At 41.8% G+C, this 17768-nt stretch overlaps 1 protein-coding gene across 3 annotated transcripts in view; it reads right to left on the bottom strand.

Annotated features, from left to right (window-relative positions):
* The window catches only part of PPP3CA (protein phosphatase 3 catalytic subunit alpha), a 210613-nt gene that overhangs the window by 41245 nt on the left and 151600 nt on the right, over nucleotides 1–17768 (bottom strand). For all 3 annotated transcript variants that reach the window (XM_048510194.1, XM_048510195.1, XM_048510196.1), the window contains exon 6: nucleotides 10170–10309. In XM_048510194.1, the coding sequence (XP_048366151.1) occupies nucleotides 10170–10309 (140 nt within the window). The remainder of the gene's footprint in view (nucleotides 1–10169; nucleotides 10310–17768) is intronic.

The raw sequence follows: 17768 nt of genomic DNA, 5'->3' as shown, positions 1-17768 counted from the left end.
GCAATCCAAACATTAGCAAATTTTAGGAAACACTTATTAAAACTATGTCCACATTGTGTTACACTACACACTCGTTTGTAATTACCACAAAATAATAAATTAATCTAATAGTTACTGTAGGCATTACAAAGAAAAACATTAGACCATAATCTCAGTACAGGGAGAAATGCTGTTAAGACCTTGTAAGATTCCAGCGGACGACACAACTTAAAGGATGTTGCCTGCTCAAGATGAATAATGCGTTAATTCAGTTGAACACACAGATCTTTAAAACAGAAAATGAACCAGTCTTTTAGGACCCTCTTGACTTCAAAGCCTGAATCAACTGATTTACAGAATAGATGGATGATATGTATTGTCGAAGGCTTTTTAGTCATCCGCAAACCAAACCAGCAATTGGGACACACAGTATACAGAAAACCTACTCACACAGACAGATATCTACACAAAAACTCCAATCACCATCCAGGGCAAAAAAGGAGCACCATAAAAACCTTGGTACATCGCGCAAACAGAATCTGTGAACCTCACCTCCTACAAGATATGAATTATTGAATCACCTAAACAGGGCTCCCTACAGGCTAATGGTTACCTCTAATACAGAAATCCAGAAGGGCTGCAAGACCAAGAACAAGCCACTATGCAACAAAAGAGATAAAGAGCCATCTAGTAGGGAAGGTGTTCTTACCTATACATCAAGGGAACCACTGGATGCAGCATAGGAAAACTGATGAAGAAGCACAACCTACAAACAATCTACAGACCCACTTCAGAGAAAATTCAACAGATGCTCACTGTTCTAGCAAAGGATAAAGAGGGGATCCTCTTAGCTTTACTGCAGGAGTCTGCACTCCGCGCCACCATGCAGGACTGTGGACAAGTCTACATAGGGAATCCACCAAACGCAGCGCCCCTGTGAACCACGTATCAAAAGAACACGAAGGCACTGCAGACTATTTCAGCCAAGAAAAAATCAGCAATAGCAGAGACACATGATAAACCAACCTGGACATAGAATATTATTTGAAAAAATAGAAATTCTGGACCACTCTGAAAGCTACTACGGGTCCAGACTACACAGAGGAAGCAATTGGAAATCCATAGAAAGCACACATGGACAATTTTAACAGGAAGGAAGAAACTTCCCTGAAAATGGCGAACAGAACTTGGCTGCCAGTGTTGAAAGAAAAATACTAGGAGTCAAAGACTGTGTCAAAACCAGCTCCCACACACAAACACAGGGATGCATCTCATAGACCAGGGGTGGGGAACCTTTTTCCCCACAAAGAGACCATTTCTGGCTTCACTCACCAAATTTGGCTCACTCACCAAAGAGCCATTTTGGCTCACCTCCCCACTCCCCACTCCACTTTCGCTCCCCCCCCCGTCCAGCTCCCGGCCAGACTTGCTCGCTTCGGCTTCAGCTCAGCCCTCCCTCCCCCCGCCCGCTCACCCCCCCCCCCCGGGCTAGGGGTGTGCAGGGCGGGGGGAGAGGGGCCGGCGGCTCGGCCTGCCTGGCCGCCAGGGAGAGCGCCACGCCCCACAAGCAGCCCGGAGGCGAGGCAGGAGGCCAGGAGCCAGCCCCTTGGCGCAGTCCTCGCCAGCCGCGGGCTAGAGATGTGCCCGCCCTGCTTCTACTGTTTCTTCTCCCCCTCCTCTGTGGGCTGCTTGTTGTTTCGCCTCTTTTTCCGGGCCGGTTTCTCTCTCACCGGCCAGGGCGGCTTCTGTGACTGCTACTGCTCCCCCTCCTTCTGCTCATTTGGACTCTTTTTTCAGCTTCTGTTCCGGGCCGGTTCCATTTCCACCGGCCTGGGCTGCTGCTGTGGCTACTATTGCTCCCCCTCCTCCTCCTCTGTGGGTTTCTGCTCGTTCCCCCGCCTCTCTCTCCTCCATTGTTTTCGCCTGATAAGCAACAGCTGGTGCTGACTTCCGCTTTTGGCAGCGCGCCTTAAAATCCCCTGCGTTGCCGTAACTCCAGTTTTCAGCTGGGGAATCCCTGGACTGTTTTGGGGATTTCTGGGCTGACGGATGGTGCTGGGGGCCCCAAACTCGCGCGGTGGGCTGTTGGGCTGGGTCTCCCCCTCCCTCCCGGGCGCTGGTCAGCCGGAGCTGAGAGATAGTGCCCGCCCTAAGCTTCACTTGCAGGAGGCGAGGCCGAAAAGGGGGCCAGCTGGCTCAGCTCATCGGAGCCGCCAGAACAGCCCGTGGAAAAGGAAAAAGCCGCATGCTGGCTCGCGAGCCGCGGGTTCCCGACCCCTGCCATAGACAAAAGAAACAGGCCAGGATACTTCTATTCAGATGCTCCCACCAGTGACCTTGCTATCTACAGGGTTACTCCCAGGCTATAGTCTTCATTGTTACTCATACTTCTATTCAGATGCCCTCAACTATTGACCTGGTTGCCGCCTTTGTTACTCATAGACAAGGTTTCCCCACCCACCCTGGACACTCCCCACACACCCTGGACAGATATATACTCCACTTGCTTTTCCAACATCAGATCCTCTGAAGATGCCAGCCACAGATGCAGGCGAAACGTCAGGAGAGAATGCTGCTAGAACACGGCCATACAGCCTGGAAACCACACAGCACCCAAGATGGATGATAATTAAAGTTGAAGCTGCTACAGAAATAGTGTTTTGACCCCAGTGGGATGGAGATCGTGTAAGAAACTCTGGGTTCTTTTCAAAATCGGTGTAATGATCTGAGAACCAGATGATACATTTACACTTAATCCAAACAGAAAACACACTTGATTCATACTACGTTTTAAAAATTGAATCTTAATTCAAATCAGGTTAAACTTTACTCTGAAAGACAATATAAATGTATATCCTTGCTGTTTAAACAAAACCAATCAGGTAAATTCACTCTGATATAGCTGAGGACGAGTCCTCCTCTTCTCCAGCCTGGTAGCTTAATAGATTTAACCTTCCATGGAAAACTTGACTTAAAACAAGAGTATCATGGGATCTATTTGTGCCATGGTAAACCACAGTTTACATTTCTTAGCATGTAAGTATCAGCATAGTTACTACCCACACAGACAGGCTGAAGGTATTGTATATAATGTTATGGCCACTACTATGACATCGCATTTTTAATTTCAATGGATGAAAAGACTAAATTCCCTCAAATGTAGTCTTGATTTATCAGCGGAAACTATTATGCACAGTAGACCTTTTTTCAGAAGAAAATGCTTTACTGGCATTTTAAGATGCCTGTACTATATTGTTTATATTTGTTTTTTAAAAAACGAAACTATAATCTTTCTGTTCCATTAGCTGGTGGAAAAGGTTTCTCAAATAAATAACATTTTATCACAGAAATGCCGGCCACTCTCTAGTTCTACAAAAACAGGAGGCTATGTACGATTAGATTTGAAATCCAGCCTTACTTCAAAATTTTCTTTAAAAACCCCAAAATATGCATAAAGAACAATTACATTTAATAGAGAGGACTATTCTCCACAGGATTTCCAGCTAATGATGAAAAGTGGTGGGGGAAGAGGGGCAGGGATGGAGGCCCCTCGCTGGTAACATCTGGGAAAACCAGAAGTAATATTGTGCTGCTCTAGGAATTGAAAGAATTCTATGGTAAAACCACAGAGCTTCCAGCAATTCCTACAGCAAGATGACATCATTTCTAGGTTCGCTTTGGAAGTGACATCATATTATTTTAAAAAAATTTTTTCTCCTGCTGCCCAAAGGAGAAAAGGCAGGAAGATTAGATTGCTGGCAGGAAGACTCCTGCCATGATGGAGACCTGGAGACCATGGTTCCACAAGGTGATGCTTTCCTGCAGAAGCGTCATTGTTGGCGCAGCTGCAGTGCAGTAACAGCAATATTTGAAAATGGTAGATTTCCCACACTTTCCCAGCTCCCATCCCCACAGTGGCCACCCAGACATTTCACTACTCACCTCAGTTCAGTATTCATCATTCAGATTGTAGTGTGTCACAATGAGAATAAGAAAGAGCTTTATTTTCCTTTCAGAAATGGACTGAAGAGCAAGCAGCCCTGTTATTCAGCCCATGTTCAGCTTTCTTTTTTATTTCATAAGTGCCACACAACAAAAGTGCTCTTCTTCAACACCCCCACCTTGAACACTCAAATCTGAAAAAAAATCTCCCATCCTCATAATGCAGGGCAGGACACAGGCAAGACTAGTGTTACATTTTACCTGTATTCCAAATGGCACACAAAAAGAGAAAGAAGTACAGATGAGATGAGAATATATTCATCTGCAATAATCATAAAAATCACACCGGTTTGCAAACATTCTACTTCCCTTAACCACAGTGTGTTAAACGCTTTCTATGAATGTCTTATGTATCTCCACTACACAGGCATTATATTAAGATTGCTATGGTAACTGGCTTTAGTTATATAACTGAAGGAACTGTTGGTAATATGAAATAAGGACAATTTTAGATACACTTCTACTAGTAATTGGGAAAAAAGACTTTTGCTTTTCAACTGCTGGCAATTACTATCCACTCATTACAGTAATTTATACCGGACTCTCGATATATCAGATTTCACATCCTTGTAGAGTAGAGGTATGAAACTAATAGAATAGTTTTACTGTCATCATTACAAAGTGAACTGCCCCTTTCCTGTGTTAATGTTTTGCATCCTTTCCATACAAAATGGTGGATTCTAAACACAATGAAGCTCAGCTTCTTGTACTTGAAAGAAAGACTTCCATTTATGGGCTGCAACTCTGCATCCAGATAACTATCATTTGGTTATACTGAAGTTCAGAGCACTCCGAAACTTGCTGTCTGTCAGAACAGGTTATCTGGAGGACATGTGGGAAGGCAGAAAGAACTTTGCCAAACAGATAAAGTCGTGACCAGGGAGTGAAAGGAGGGAGCAGATCAGCTTGAAATTTAAACTGACAGAACTGGCTTGAACTGAGAAGCTAGGCCAAAGTCAGAGGCATAATCCCATTGGCCTCTTGTGTTACCTGATTCTTGCTGAGCTAATAACAGCACTATTGTCTACTATGTGTAAGAGGAAGCAGACTAGCATTTTGCTCTTCTGGCAAATGATTGCATTACACAGTCCTGTCATTTCAAGTATGGACAGATTCTTAAACATAATTCGCTGGGGGATGGAATGTTGCACCAATGAACCCCCAACCAATGGGCATGCAACATTCCATCCATCCTCTGCCAGCCTTCTCCCATTCCAGGAGCTTCCCCCCGTTCCAAATAACAGAGGGTTGCTGCCAGCTGCCCCATCAGCCAGGCCCACCGTCTCCCACCCTTCTTGTTGCCCACTTCCCTGCCAAAGTCTGTCACAGGCCTCTCCATCACCTCACTCCTTCTCGCCACCCTGGCTCCTCATTCCCCAGCCCATCCTCTCCCACCCCTCACAGACCAAGCTGGCCCAGTACCTGCCCACTGTTACCCCCCCTCAAAAAGGATGAAGCCAGGCCCAAGATTCCCCATTGCACCCTCCTTTGCCCCAAAAAGCAAGCTGGGCTGGAGGAACAGCAGTGGTTTGCCACATGCTGCCTTGCCAGTCCAGTCCAGTCCAGTCCAGCCCAGTCCATTGCAGCCTCCCCCGCCTCAAAAAGCAAGTTGGTCCAGTGCAGCAGTAGTGCTTTGCTACCAACTGCCTCACTGGCTTGGCCCAAACCTTCCCATTGCACCATCCCCCTGCCCCAAGTCTTTCCACTGTACCCTCCCCCACCCCAAGTCTCCCAGTGCACCCTCCCCACAACCCAACCAGCAAGCCAGGTCAGCAGGGGGTGTGCTGCCATGCTGAAATAACTTCCGGTGAAAAGCTTTAGAATTTACAAACACTCTACCGGGGCCAGTCCCCACCTCTCAAATTCTCCTGGCAGCAGCTGGCTGTCTACCCTAAAGTAATATCAACTTTCTAACACTGAACCTGTGCACAATTCAATAAAATTGCTGTAGTAGGGAGAGAATAAGGATACACTATCATGACTGAACATTCTGTATATTTAACAGCTGGATTTTCTATGAGTTTTTAGTCACTGTTTCTAGATTGTGCCCATGTAATGATGGCTCAGTTGAATCTCTGGCCCACCAATTACTACACTGTCTCAGATTCAAGGAAATCAGATCCAAGTATGTGAATCTTACTCCTTTACATTTACCCAATCTCCTCGATTTACTTGTTGGACAATCTTGATCCTTCTCTCTGTATGATAATGGCAGACTTTCTCCTGGAAATTACTAAACGCCAGTAGATTTCCTTCGACCTAACATTTATTTCCTGTATTGTATATGCTTTTTAATCCGTTTTTTATTATTGTTGTACTATTGTCTATGCCAATAAAGTCTTGCTATTGAAAAGTCATTGTTTCTTTTCTTTAAAAAAAACCCTTTTGTAGTCCAGATTATTTAAGTCACAGGGTGGTGATATAATTAAATGATGTTCTACATATCAGGCCAAATACATTCAAGGGTTCTTACAAAAACCTTTGCTTCTTGTGTATCTGTTGAAACTATTACAAAGATTATGAAAACTCAAAGCAGAAAGATTTGCAAAGCGAGTTGGACATAAAAGATTTAAGCAAGCTTTCAAGCTTCATTCAACTACTCCACTGGTAAATATAACCACAACAAAAGCAAAAAGATAGAAAATAGTTATGTGCAGCCATCTTACGCTCCACTGCACCAGATTTGTTAATACAATCAACTTTGAGATGGTCAGACCTATCATATACTGGCAGCATCTTAAGAATTACTTAAGTAGGTTGCTCATAATCTTTGCCATAATCCCTCCCCTCTCCCCCACACACACTTTCTTGTAAAGGGATTAGTGTTTCACTGGAAGAGTATCTAGCAAACTGCTCATACATATGCAGAAAACAAAAATGCAAATCATATGAGTTAACATGGAACTACCTTTGTGTTTGTAGGTTTCATTAAAACTTTTCCCAGAAGGGTCATGGTAATAGATATGATATTTCAACTTGAAAGTAGGTAATGTAATGTAACTTTTAATGTGCACTCCATGAGAATGTTGACTGTATTCTAAGGCAATCAAGACAATTTCTCAAAGGGCAAGGGTACGAGTCAACAGCCCACATGAGATGAATGTGAAAGTTGGAATATGGCCCAGAATCCTTCACAATGTGAAAGGCTTCTGTAGGTGATATGACCCTGTAGACAAGGCAGAAGATGGAAAACCTCTGTTCTACCCAAAACTGTTTTACATATTGAACATCATGTCATATTATTTCTTTGTTTTAGATCACTTCAATAATGGAATCCCACTTTATAGTACAGCTACTCTGTCAGTAAAAGGTAGTATCTAGTAGAGACTGATTTTTTTTCAGTTCTTGATTGTACACAAGAAATTCACTTGTCTCAATTCTAACTCTTCTTTGTGCTCTCTATCATCTTACATACATATAGGAAGCCACTTGAGGAATTTTACACATGGAGAGATACTCAAATATTTCAGACTGATGTACACTGGATTGGATCCAGACTAAATTGGCTGTTTTCACTGATTTCTCCTTCAAGTTGTAGTCCAACTCACCCCCCGCCCCCCCATAGTGTTCCTCTGGTTGCCTCATTCCCCAGAAGCAAGGTTTTGTGGAGATCAGTAGACAGGGTGAAGCAGTAAAGTTCCATACTGTTGCTGGAAAATTTAGCCTAGATCCAACCAATATATTGAATAGCAGGCCGAGTGTAGGTGTTCTAAGACAATAATGATACAAATGTTGTTGGAAGGCTGTATTTAAAAACTCCCTTTCTATAACTCAGTGACAGAAGCAACTAAACCACCTGGGCAACGATTCAACTGTCAATATTTGCTTCCTCCAGAAATTTGAAAGTTCACTGTTTCAGTATGTGGTATTTTGGCATATTTTGAGCACCTACATCTGAGAAGAGGATCTGTTTGGTGTGATATAAGCTTATGTGAAGGGCAACAGATTTTCCTAGCATTTTCAAAACCAATGCTACTACACCGTTTTGGAACATCTTCAGAAATATCACAGGAAAGAGCTACTGCAACCAAAATAACTACAGATAGAACAATATCACTGAAGTGTGGACTCTACAAAATGATGGTAATCCTGGGGTGCTGTGTGGTTTCCAGGCTGTATGGCCGTGTTCTAGCAGCATTCTCTCCTGACGTTTTGCCTGCATCTGTGGCGGGCATCTTCAGAGGATCTGATAGTAGGAAAGCAAGTGGAGTAGATATAAATGATATATAGCTATCAGATCCTCTGAAGATGCCAGCCACAGATGCAGGCAAAACGTCAGGAGAGAATGCTGCTAGAACACGTCCATACAGCCCGGAAACCACACTGCACCCCAGTGATTCTGGCCGTGAAAGCCTTCGACAATACATTGATGGTAATCATGTTTTGTTTTTTTGTTATTTTTATTATTTTGGAAATTTACATTGCCATCCTTTTTTAACTTCCATAAGAAGTTGTTTTCACCTAATATTGAAGATAGCATGTTGGTATAAGGAATCTAACTATTTGGTAAAGAAAACGAAGTTGTGGCAAAATGTAAAAACTACCAGACCACAGCCCAGAAAACCAACAGCCTGGAAAAACCACAACAGCCAATACAAAGTTGCACTTACCTGTGTTGCACAAGGGGCTTCTGTGAAGGCCTGTATGGCCCCTGCCTCTTATGGCCCCTGCCTCTTATGGAGGCCATGTTGGCAGGGGCTGATGGGAATTGTAGTCCATAACATCTGGAGTGCCAAAGGTTCACCACCACTGCCCTAGACTTCAGAATAGCCAGCCTTATGGGTAATACTGCCCTGATCAGACAGACTGATTAGGAAAGACTGCACTCGCCTTCAGCAAGGGCCAAAGCCTGTGCTGTTCTCAACTGCTCACCGGATATAATCCTCATCCCACACTCCTGTGGAAGTGAGGTAGGTATCATCTACAGATGGGGCCTTCTCTGTGATGGCTCCCCATCTTTAGAATCCCACATCTGCTTTTGCTGCCTCCCCTACTGATAATTTGCCACAAGATCAGACCATTCATATTTGAGGAGGCTTTGAATTGAATTCATCTCTCAGCAGTTAGCTTCTTTACATCTTCTTAGGTAACTTGTATGCTAGCAAAGAGTTTTTACACCATTTGGCTTCAGGTATATGCTGCTTAGCTGTGGGGGATGCTACTGTTTAGTTTTATACAATTCTTGGTTTGTTTTTAACTTTCACTGTTGGTGCTACAAGACACCTCAAGCAGTTTTTGTTACATACTTGTAAGACTTTTGCCAGTGTCTTTTTCTCTTCAGAGAGTGCATTAATACAGTGGGCCAGTTGGTCCCGAAGAAACATCAAGGTGCCTTTTTCCTTAAGCTGATCTGCTGACTTATCAATCAAATGTAGGGATTTTTTCCCCACAATGCAGCCTTAAGGCGCACCCTTTCATGCCCTGTCTTTAATGTGAACAAGTTACATGCTGGAAAATTTCAGGAATATGGCCATCCCACAGACAAAAAAGGCACCAACTGTTAGTCACTCTGTGCCCATCTTAGCACCACACCTGGAGCGTTTCTTAAATAACACCATTATTTTTTTCCTCACAGTTTCAATAAATGCCAAGATGCTGAAGAAAGACATCCTCTCCACACAGTGGCAAGAACGGAGTGAGAAGCGCTCCCTTCACCTCCAACATGTGAACATCTGGGCAGGAAAAATGGCTGCCCTTGGCTTCAAATGGAGTGGAGGGTGCTGAAGCTAATAGAAGCTTAGAATAGAATCAGTTACTCATAGCTGACTTGTGCCTGTGCAGCCCCAGTTGAGACTGCACTGAAAGGACAATGATCAACATTTTATCTATAATATTTCTGAAAAGGGAGAGGTGTAATAGTGAAACAATGTAAAGCATTAGGTAATTTGACAAAATATTTGTTTGCATAACCATGCCCACTCTCTTAGTAACAGCTTAACTCTTAGAAAAGTCTACATTTTCATATAGGAGAATACAATAATCTCTATGAAACATAATTCAGCTAGTAGCCATTGCTTTTATATACCATGAAAAAGTCTGAGTTTTTAGAAAGAGATTCAGTTAATGTACAAAACTCCAGAATCAAATGCACAAACAGCACAATCATGATTTCCAGAAAAAAAAAATCTGAACTTGGTCAACAAGTGGAAAACATATTTAACAATACAAAAATAAAACACACTTCCTACCTGTAGAAGTATGAGCACCCCCTGACTGTGTTGTGAGTGAAATGTTCCTGAGTCTTCTCATTTCCAAAGTCCTCTAAGGGATCTGACCACAGGATGTCACACATGGGTCCATACGCAGGTGGTTCCTTGAATCGATCTAACTAAGAACAGAAGACAAATGGAACAGCTAAGGATATGCCTATAACTGTTGCTTCACTGATTTGGGACCATGAAAGTTAGCTCAAACTTGCAAAGTCCAAAAAGTTGTAGATTGGAGTACTCTAAATTAACATTCTGGTCCTATACTGGTGACGACAACAAAAATGTACCAGCATTGTGGTGGTGAGCCCCCCCCCCCCCGCATTTTCTAGAACCTTCACCTATAGCAAAGTGCAGTTCATACACTACCGCAATACCAGGCTTTTCTGGTCCTTGAAGGAGCTTGTGTATTATTTCTGAATATTTATCACACAAATAGAAGTACCTACACAGTTTCATTTTGTATCATATTTACCAAGGGGACATCTAAAACTGAATGTGTAATAACATTTAACTTGATATCCAAAATCAATAGAAATGTACTTCTATTAATGAAAGAGGAAAAATCAAATTTAGATTCTTTAAAGTGTAAGAGGAGCTCAGAATGTGGCTCTGCAATTAGCCTTCACATAAATCACTATTAGACTTGCAAAGCAAGACCTGCACAAATTCTCTTACCTACTGCCCCAAAGGCTCTTGCTGCAATACACTGGCCTTGCTTTTCTGCAAAAGTTGTTTACAATGAATTGTGCCACCAAATGCTACAATTTTTTTCTTTGAATTTTGCACATTTTTTGGAAACTGTTTTCTTCATTTTTCCCTTGGTTTTTTCCTATTTTTCATATTGAACTAGCAATGCAGCATTAAGGCAGAGATAAGAAGCAGGGGGGAGTTGATCACCTTTGTCAATTTCTTATAGAGCTTGTGATGTTAAAGTTCATGCACAGATACAAAGAAGCAGGGGTGATTAGATCACCTCTGTCAATTTAATAGAACTTGCGATGTTAACATTTAGGCAAAGAAGCAGGAGGCATGGATCAGTATTGCCAATTTCATATTGAAAGAGTGATGTAACCTTAAGGCAAAGATACACTGTGTCCACAGTTAGCAGCAGGTGAAATTGACAAGGAACTGTCGCAGTAACAATTCTTTGTTACTGCAGATGTGAATTAGCAAAAAAGTGTTTTTTGGGGGGAGAGGATGGTTACGTGTTTCTGTTCCCTCAGGTAATAGCACCTGTGCCAGTAGGGTTTTTTATTCCATTTTGTGTGAATAGTTCTCAATGTGTGGGTAGAAATGGAGTCTGAGACATTTTTTGCACCTGCACAAAAGGAAAAAAAGGGGGAGGATTGTTCTGTGTTCTGTCACCATTAGGAATAATACATTCCAGCATTAGCATGTGGAATAAATGCAACTGAAGAGACAAGGGGGAATAGGGGGGAATATAGGTGGGAGGAATGATTTCACAGAAAAGTTTTCAAGACACAAGGTAAGACCACTAGGAAAATCGGTAGTAAATTGTACATGAGAAAGTGGCCATTGTTCTGCTAATTCAAGTTGCTTGAGAATTCAGACCTGTGAGGGGGAAATAATTTTGTAAGCAGATCTCTCCGAATTGGATGAATGCGCCAAATGAAGTTCAATATAATGTGACGCTAACTGAAGCAAAAAACAAATCTGAACTTTGAATAAATGAAGCTCCAGTCTGATCTAGTGGTGAGATTTGGAGGTTGTAGAAAGAGGCTGTACGATGGTGGAGTGTTGGACTTAGATGTGAAGATCCAGGTTTGAATCCCTACTCTGCCAAGGAAACTCATTGGTGGACATTAGGCCAGTCAGCCAAGGAAGCTCACTGGTTGATTTCATCCTAGTCACACTCGCAGCCTAACATATCCAACAAGATGGATATGAGTATAAAATAGTGACAAGGAGAATGATGGAGCCACTTTGCAGCTCCATCAGAGAAAGGGAGACTATAATTGAAGTAACTAATAATTATAACTGTACAGCTCAATGAAAAAAATTGACTCAGTGAGTGGCAGTAGTGAAAAATGAGGGATTGTAACCAAGCTAGGGATAATTAGGAAAGAGTCTGAAAACAAAAGTGCCAATACACTGAGATATGTGATAAACAGAACTGTACACGTTATTTTAAACTGGGGGGAGGGTGATGTGATACATCTATACAACAGTATTCCTCTGTGTGTGTGTGTGTGTGTGTGTGTGTGTGTGTGTGTGTGTGTGTGTGCCTGTGCGTGTGTGCATGCATGCTGTGTATGGTTAGAATACTGTGTATGGTTCTGGTCATTGTAATTTTGCAAAAACAGAACAAGCTCAGAAGAGGATAATCAGATGGTTAAGGAATTGGAGTATCTTACCTATGAGGAAAGACTAAAGTGTCTGGGACTTTTACATTTAGAGAAAAGATGACCAGGACAGAATAGAGGTTTATGAAATATAGGGAAGAAAAAAACAGAGAATTTTTCGCTTCCTATAATGCTAGAACTTGGGGTGAGGGCGGCTCAATGACATTGCTGGGCAATCAATTCAGAACAAATAAAAGGTACTTCATTCAATGAATAATTGATTATAGAATTCACTCCCAGTGGAACTAGTGGGAGCCACTAGTATTTATGGGTTTAAAAGAGAATTAGACTGATTCACAGGGGTTCTGCCCATTTGTGGCTTGTAGCTGTGATAACTAAAAGAGATTTCCATTTTCTGAAGTGGTAAACCTCTGAACATCAGTGCTCTTAAGAGGCAACATCAAGGAAAAGTGTGGGCCTCTGTGTCCTGTTTTTTGGCACTGGCCCCAGTCTGGTGGAACACTCAATGTGACCATTGTAAGACAGAGTTGGTTCCACTAGGTGAACAGTTGAGGCAGCCATGATACCATCTGGCCTTCTCCCTCCCTTCTTTCTATTAAGTTCATCATCAGTCCCTTGAAGGTATTGAATACTGTTAATTCCTATCCTATGACTGTCAAAATTGTGAATTATATGATTTTTGGATTTTTTAAATGTTTTACTAGTTGGGCATTCTGTGAAAGAGGATGCTGGCCTATATGGACCATTGGTCTAATTCAGCATGACACATCTCATGTTCTTTTGATTGCAAAAAATCAAAGTTCTTTTGATTACAAACATTCGAAAGTAATTGCAACCCATTAGTGGAAAGTTCTCTATTTAATCACTAGGGTTCTTTCATTCAGGTATGCATCATGATACCACTACCAATTGTGCCACTGTATAATGATGACATAACCGAAGATGAATAAATGGAATCCGTTAGATATTGCAGCATACAGAAACTAGGCATTTAAAATCCTATGCTTAGAAACTGCTCGAAAACTAGATTTGAGAATGTATTAGAGCATGTATAAAAAAAATCAAAACACGCTCTTGCAATTAACAAATATTTTTTCTAGCGTCCATGCAGAATTACTGCAATTAAATGTATCAACATTTAATCAGTAGCTTTAAAAATGAAAGGGTGCAGAAATGTTTGCAAAATCCAACTGTTAATCATCACCCTGGTCCATTAAAGGAAGCCAATGTATGTGTCCTTCCGTATTAATTTTTGATCCCCTGAACTAACTTTGCACTTTGATGTAGCTGCCATTATTCGCCCAAAGCCACTAGCTGCTGTGTGGCCAGTTCAACACTAGACCCCATACGCATATTAAGAGTATAACTGCTCTCATACTTGATATATGTTCACAGCTAGATATAAGAATGTGTGAATAAAAGTGGTGCATACACTCATATACATTGATCCTGCAAGTATCGATAATGTTGTTGCGCCCCAGCTAGAACGAAATATTTGAAAAGAATTAAAACTGGACATTTCTAAATTCAAAGAGTTTTTAAAAACACTTTCAGTGTCAATGTTTAAAATTAGATTTTACTTTTATTGCTGAATTTTAAGGCAATAATGTTATAGGTAAAAGAGCGCATGAGAAAGTGCACAATATAAGAGGAAAATCTGAACTTAAAATTGGAACCACTCTCAGGATATTTTGTTTCTGTCACATGTTGCAAGATGCAGCTAGTATGCTCACCAATCAACAACTGACTACCATCCCTCAGCACAGTTATTTCTGTTGCCTCATAAATCAATTCCATTAGTTGACTACCTCCTCAATGCATAATAATATTATAGCAATTTAATGTTCATTAAATCCATTGTGAAAGCTGTTTGAATATAGATAGTACTGATGTCAATGAAACAGATACTGCTAAATGTAAGTAACACACTGAACTTACAAAAATTTTCCTTAATAAGAAGTTGCCTGAAGTATTTCTGGGTTAAAGTCTTTTCTTCTATGTACAGTAACTCGTCCTGTTATGGAGTTCGTTTCGGTGAAATCAGAACTCTATCACTATCAGGGACAACATTCTGTTTTCCGCCATGTTAGTTGCAGGACTAATTGGACGGGAAAATAAACACTGTTTGTCTTTTGCTCAGCCTTGTCCCAGCTAGTAAGTTTGAAAGTTTGAAATTTACATGACACAATACCAATTTAGCATCCTCCTCTTAAACTTTCAAAATTCTTGTTTGGGGTTTTTTTTGGTCAAGTTTTACTTACAAGAGCAGAAGTAAATGGCTGGCCATGCTGGCAGGGGCTGATGGGAATTGTAGTCCATGAACATCTGGAGTGCCATAGGTTCGCCACCACTGGACTAGCCCAAGGCTACCAAGTCTCTCTCAGTCTAACCAACCTCACAAGGTAGTTATGAGAATAAACATAGGATGGGAGAAGCATGTAATGCTCCCCTGAATTTCTTAGAGGAAGGACAAAATAAAAGTATGATAGATATGAATAAGCTACTGCATCTCAGCAATAATGTAGTGATAATGCATCTCAGCAGCAACAATGAACTGGCCCAAAAATATGGTTAAAAGGGTGCAAGCCAAGGTAGGATCCAACCAGTTCTCACCACTTCTCCAGAAGTGGTTACTAATTTTTTCTGAGTGCCAAGAAGGGGTTACTAAAGCAACCTCCCTGCCCAATAGGGACTGGAGGTGCGTGTGCGGCAGCGCCACTGTTTGAATCCCACCACCATCGGAACCTATTATTAAAATTTTTGGATCCCACCACTGGGTGCAAGGCTTCCCTTCTCTACCTTCTTGATTAAACGACTGGAGTTTGAATAGCAAAGTACTCCTTGCCAGCAATAGTACAGATGGCCATTTACTCACCCCAGCATTTTCTCCTTCACCAGTACCCTTGCCTGATACTTGCAACCTTACAGGGAATTGCTGCTAGGTGATCTTCTAACAAGCAGCTGAAGCCAAAGAGTTCTAGAAATCTTACCTCTCTAGCGTATGCATTAGGTAGGTTCACCAAATGAAGTGAACCCACCTGCATTTGTATTTGCACCCATTTGTGCATAAGAATGAAAACTACTATACATTTTAAGAAAGCACTTCATACTAGAGTTCTTGTTTGTTTCAGCCAGAGAATTAGACTGGTTAGCCTTATTTTCACATTAAGAATCAGGAAGGTACTACTGTAGAAATTCTGTGCAAGTTCTGTATCCTCAAAATCCTCTTGCCGGATTTTATTGATCTTTCCACAGCTGGTTGCTTTCGAGCAGCAAGATTTAGAAAAGAAATACTGGTTGCAAAATACTGTGGTGAGAAAGCTTGATGAATGTTCAGAAAGGCATTTTTTTGGTAAAAAAAAAACTGCTCCACTCAAGAACATTTCAAATAATTACAATAATTATAGACCATTTGGCCAAGACTATTAGTCTGTTTATCAACATGTTGATGAAGTAGTGCACAAGGAGAAATACAGCGATGGGCCAATAAATGAGCTCCATACATACAAACTGATTTCTCTTCTGCAAAATATATGAGGTTCACGTTCTCATTAGGCATGAGCACTGATAAAAATGATTGGTAAATTTCAGATTCAGTTTTTTTTAACCTGGAATTTTTTGGGAATAAAGCCGATATACATTTGGGTTGAAAAAAACTGAATCTGATTTTTTTCCAGTTCTCCCAAGCCCAAGGAAGCCCTTGGAGATTTGGGAAACAACCCGGGAAGGGTTCAGGGAGAGATCTGCCCCTGCTGGTGCTTTCCAGGTTTGCTCAGCACAGCAGGGAGGATCTGGCTGTCCCTTCCCCTGCCGGTTGCTTTCCAAGCCTCAAAAGGTCCGGGAAAGCAGTGACCGGGGGGGGGGATCCTCCATGCTGAGCTGAGTTGGGCGTCCCTTTCCCCACCTGTGCTTTCCAAGCCCCAAAGGACTTGAAGCACAGGTGGGGGACAGATCCTCCATGCCGCGCCAAGCAAGCTTTCCCCCCCTGAGGGCTAGGAAAGCATCGGCAGGGAACTGAGTTTGCTCAGCGAGCCATGGAGGATCTGGCTGTGTCTTTCCACGCTCATGTTTGGAAAGCACAGTGGGGGGCAGATTTTCCATGCTGCACTGAGCTTGCTCAGCAAGGCATGGAGATCTCCGCCCAATCCCCGGGTTGCTCCCAAGTCCACATGGGCTCGGGAAATGGTGGCAGGGGAATTTAAAAACCTGAATGCTATTCAACTTTTCCAGCCCCAAGTGTATTCGGTTTTTTGAATACATCTGTTATTTTTAATCAGTAGATGAAAAAAACCCAAAAGCCGGTATGGTTTTTCCGGTTCCTCTGTGTTTTCGGTTTACCGAATCACCAGGCCTAAGTCTCATGGACTGCTTACATAAATAACAATATTCCCAACAAATTCTGGGACAAGCTCATAAATTAGGACTCCATACGCCAGAGAAGGTAAATTTCTGGAAATCTGAAAGGCATGGAATTTTTTAAAAACTTTGTAGGGAAAATAATTCATTTAAATCCTGCCTTTCCTTCCAATGAGAATCCCAAGTGGCTTATATCATTCCCCTCACCTCCCTTTTGTCCTCAAAACAACTTTGTGAGGTCAGCAAGTGTCATAGCAGAGTGGGGATTTTAACTTGGGTTTCCTACATCCTAGTCCTACATCCTATAGTCAAGGGAAGGTACACTCTAACCACGCTTGCAAAATATATGCAATATTTATTTTCTTATCAAACCTAACTGTATTTGCTCCTTTAACAGCATGGGGTACTGGCACGCACCCCATCCCCCCCCAGCCTTTGAGGCTTCCACAGACAACAGAAAGGATGCCTGGGAATTCTCCTGCTGTAGCAGAAAACCTGGCATTTAAAGCTAGTCATTCTGCCTATTTGGACCGTGTGGCTCTGTCCAAATAATACCTGTTATTTTCTTCACTACAAAATATCTTTTCTAATTTCAGATTCAATTTTACATATCCTAAAGTACCATCAAGCTGTGGTGTGTGCACGTTCTCTCTCTCTCTCTCAAGTATTGGGAATATTTGCAGTTGAACTTGTAGCAAGCTAACTTGATTACCATAAATATGCCAATTAGTACAATTTTATATGCTAAGTTATAAATAATACATTTCGTGTTGTTAAAGCAGCAATTAACTTTAGGTTTGATAGGAGAGTAAATATTGCATACATCTTCATTGTTTTTTAAAAAACCATGCTTTAAATAAAAATTCCATGCCCTCAAACCTTTTGGAAACATTTACTC

Source organism: Sphaerodactylus townsendi, linkage group LG10 (assembly GCF_021028975.2).
Source record: "Sphaerodactylus townsendi isolate TG3544 linkage group LG10, MPM_Stown_v2.3, whole genome shotgun sequence".
In the NCBI taxonomy this organism is placed as follows: domain Eukaryota; kingdom Metazoa; phylum Chordata; class Lepidosauria; order Squamata; family Sphaerodactylidae; genus Sphaerodactylus; species Sphaerodactylus townsendi.
This window is presented reverse-complemented; position numbering and strand designations above follow the sequence as displayed.